The 2,194-nt window shown below is 37.1% G+C and overlaps 1 protein-coding gene across 1 annotated transcript; it reads left to right on the top strand.

Annotated features, from left to right (window-relative positions):
• Window positions 1-434: 434 nt before the first annotated feature.
• FOMMEDRAFT_150532 (uncharacterized protein) lies at window positions 435-711 on the top strand (the record flags this gene model as incomplete). The annotated part of the gene is made up of 3 exons (XM_007261826.1): window positions 435-500; window positions 556-615; window positions 673-711. The coding sequence occupies 3 exons, from the start codon at window positions 435-437 to the stop codon at window positions 709-711; spliced, it is 165 nt and encodes a 54-aa protein (XP_007261888.1).
• Between the last annotated feature and the right edge of the window lie 1,483 nt (window positions 712-2,194).

The following is a 2,194-nucleotide window of genomic DNA, read 5'->3' as shown; positions in this document are numbered from 1 at the left end:
TCTCAAGCTACATGTTATTATAATAGACAATGCTGGTAACTGTAATACTACTACAATAGAAGCTGCAAAGCTTCTTCCAGCATTTCAAGGCATGAAATTGTGTGTCTGGTGTTTTGCACATATATTGAATTTGGTTACAAAGGTATTGTTATATAACAAGTTATACTTTGTATATATAATAATAAGTCAATTTATAGGCTATTATCTCTCTCTTCTTCAAGCCACTAAGGTAGAAGAAAGCTGTAAAGGTTGGCACCAGCTCAAACCACTCTCTTAACTGTTTAGAGGTGGTGATTGAAGCTGGTAACAATCTTACATCTAATGAAGCTATACTGGCTGACTTACTTCACAATGAAGATAATATAGAGGATAATAGACAAGTAGTTTATGATTCTCATATAGTCTCTTCTATTTGTGATCAAGCTATAGCTAATATGCAAGCTGAGGGTGTTTTTATTACAGTTGAGGAGATTAAGGATGCTGAATTAGTTCTTCCAAAGGTAAGCCTGATAATATAGTAAATATATGATTATATTAACACTATGTATCATGTAGATTGCTAGGCTTGCAAAGAAGGTTCATAATGCTGAAACGATTGGCATCATGCTAAGAACTGTACATCACATGCAGACAATCACAGTAATCAATTCTGAACACTCACATGACTCATAGAAGCCTACTCTAAGAACACCCAACTATTCTGCATTGTAAGCATTTGCAAATGGAACCACAAGCATGCACAGTCTCAGAATTGGCTTACACACATTGTTTTCTCTACAGGATGTATGGATCACATACTTATCACAGGCTCAGAACACAAGTTGTGTCACAGTGAGTAGCTCAGTAAACTATTACATTATTATTGCTTGGATCAAAGTACTACAATCTTCTAATCAGATAGGACATTGAGGCAATCAAAGTGTTGATCTTAGGAGACTGCTGGAAATCTCAGAACTCTCTACACTTTGTCTGTACTAATCAGATGATAACAGTATGAGAACCTTCTACTTCTTTCAATATAAATCTTACTTTTCCCTTTTGCATAACATTTCCTGTAGCTAGAATGCAGACCACTTAAATTTTCCTTATGTATTTTCACCCCATTTTCTTCCAACCTCTAGCAAAAGGTTCTCTTATTTGTTCTTGTATATTTTGTTATTTTTCTTTTGTTCAGTCATAACATTTCTGTCAGCAACAGTGTACAGGGGACCTGAAGGCTCAGCAAGAGGACCCAGGCTACAACTATCCTACACAACAGAAGTACAGAATGTAAGTACTAGAACATAGTCAGAACTTGCAGAACAGGCAGAGAGAGAGAGTGAGACAAGAGTAGAGTGTATAAAGTGAGCCTAAGAGTACAGGACTACCTGGAGTAGACAAGATTAAGACTATAGAACCAGTCTGATCTTGTACACTTATATATACTAAACTACACAAGAGTACTCAGGGAGTATGAGCCACTAAGAATAATAAGTTACAAAGAATGAAAGAAAGGAATGTTAAAGATAAAGGTACAAAGAATGAAGGGATGGACAAAGGGTAAGAGACTATAGAATGAACAGAGAATGAAGGAGTGGTCAAAAGAATGGAATGATGAAGTAAGGAAGGGTAGTAGTAAGAGTCAGTACACATATAGTCTATAGACAGTACTCTCAAGGGACAGAAGTCCTGAGTTCCAGTACAGAAGGGTGTAGAACCCTTAGAACTGAAGGTAAGAGAGTAGAGGATTGTAACATCACCCTCCCTCTAAAACCAATTGTCCCAATTGGTGAACATTAGACTTGGTTAGTGGCTCAGGTATAGGTTAGAACAGTAGGGTTTGGAAATCTGTGAGGCAGAGTTAATGTGGAGCACCTGGATGAAGTTGATAGAAGTCTTGGATTGCTTTAGTAGTATGGGTGAGATTCTTAGCAGGTTCTCAAGTGCATTCTTTAACTAAGTATCCCTTCTAGTAGATAAGGAACTTGAGCTTTCCATACACTAGCTTAGTATCTACTATGTACTCTACTTTGTATTCTGGTTCAGAACTAATAAGTTCTAGTAGAGGCAGTAGGGGTCTTTGTTACAAAGGAAAACCTGGATTGTAGTACTGAGACAGTAGAACCTTGTTGAACACTGGGTGTATGTACTTCTATGTTGCTAGAAGTTGGAGTTTGTAGGCAGAAGTACTAACCTTCTTTTTAATAACAAAGGG

Source organism: Fomitiporia mediterranea, assembly GCF_000271605.1.
Source record: "Fomitiporia mediterranea MF3/22 unplaced genomic scaffold FOMMEscaffold_1, whole genome shotgun sequence".
Lineage (NCBI taxonomy): Eukaryota > Fungi > Basidiomycota > Agaricomycetes > Hymenochaetales > Hymenochaetaceae > Fomitiporia > Fomitiporia mediterranea.
The sequence above is the reverse complement of the archived record's forward strand: the minus strand, read 5'-3'. Positions and strand labels throughout refer to the sequence as shown.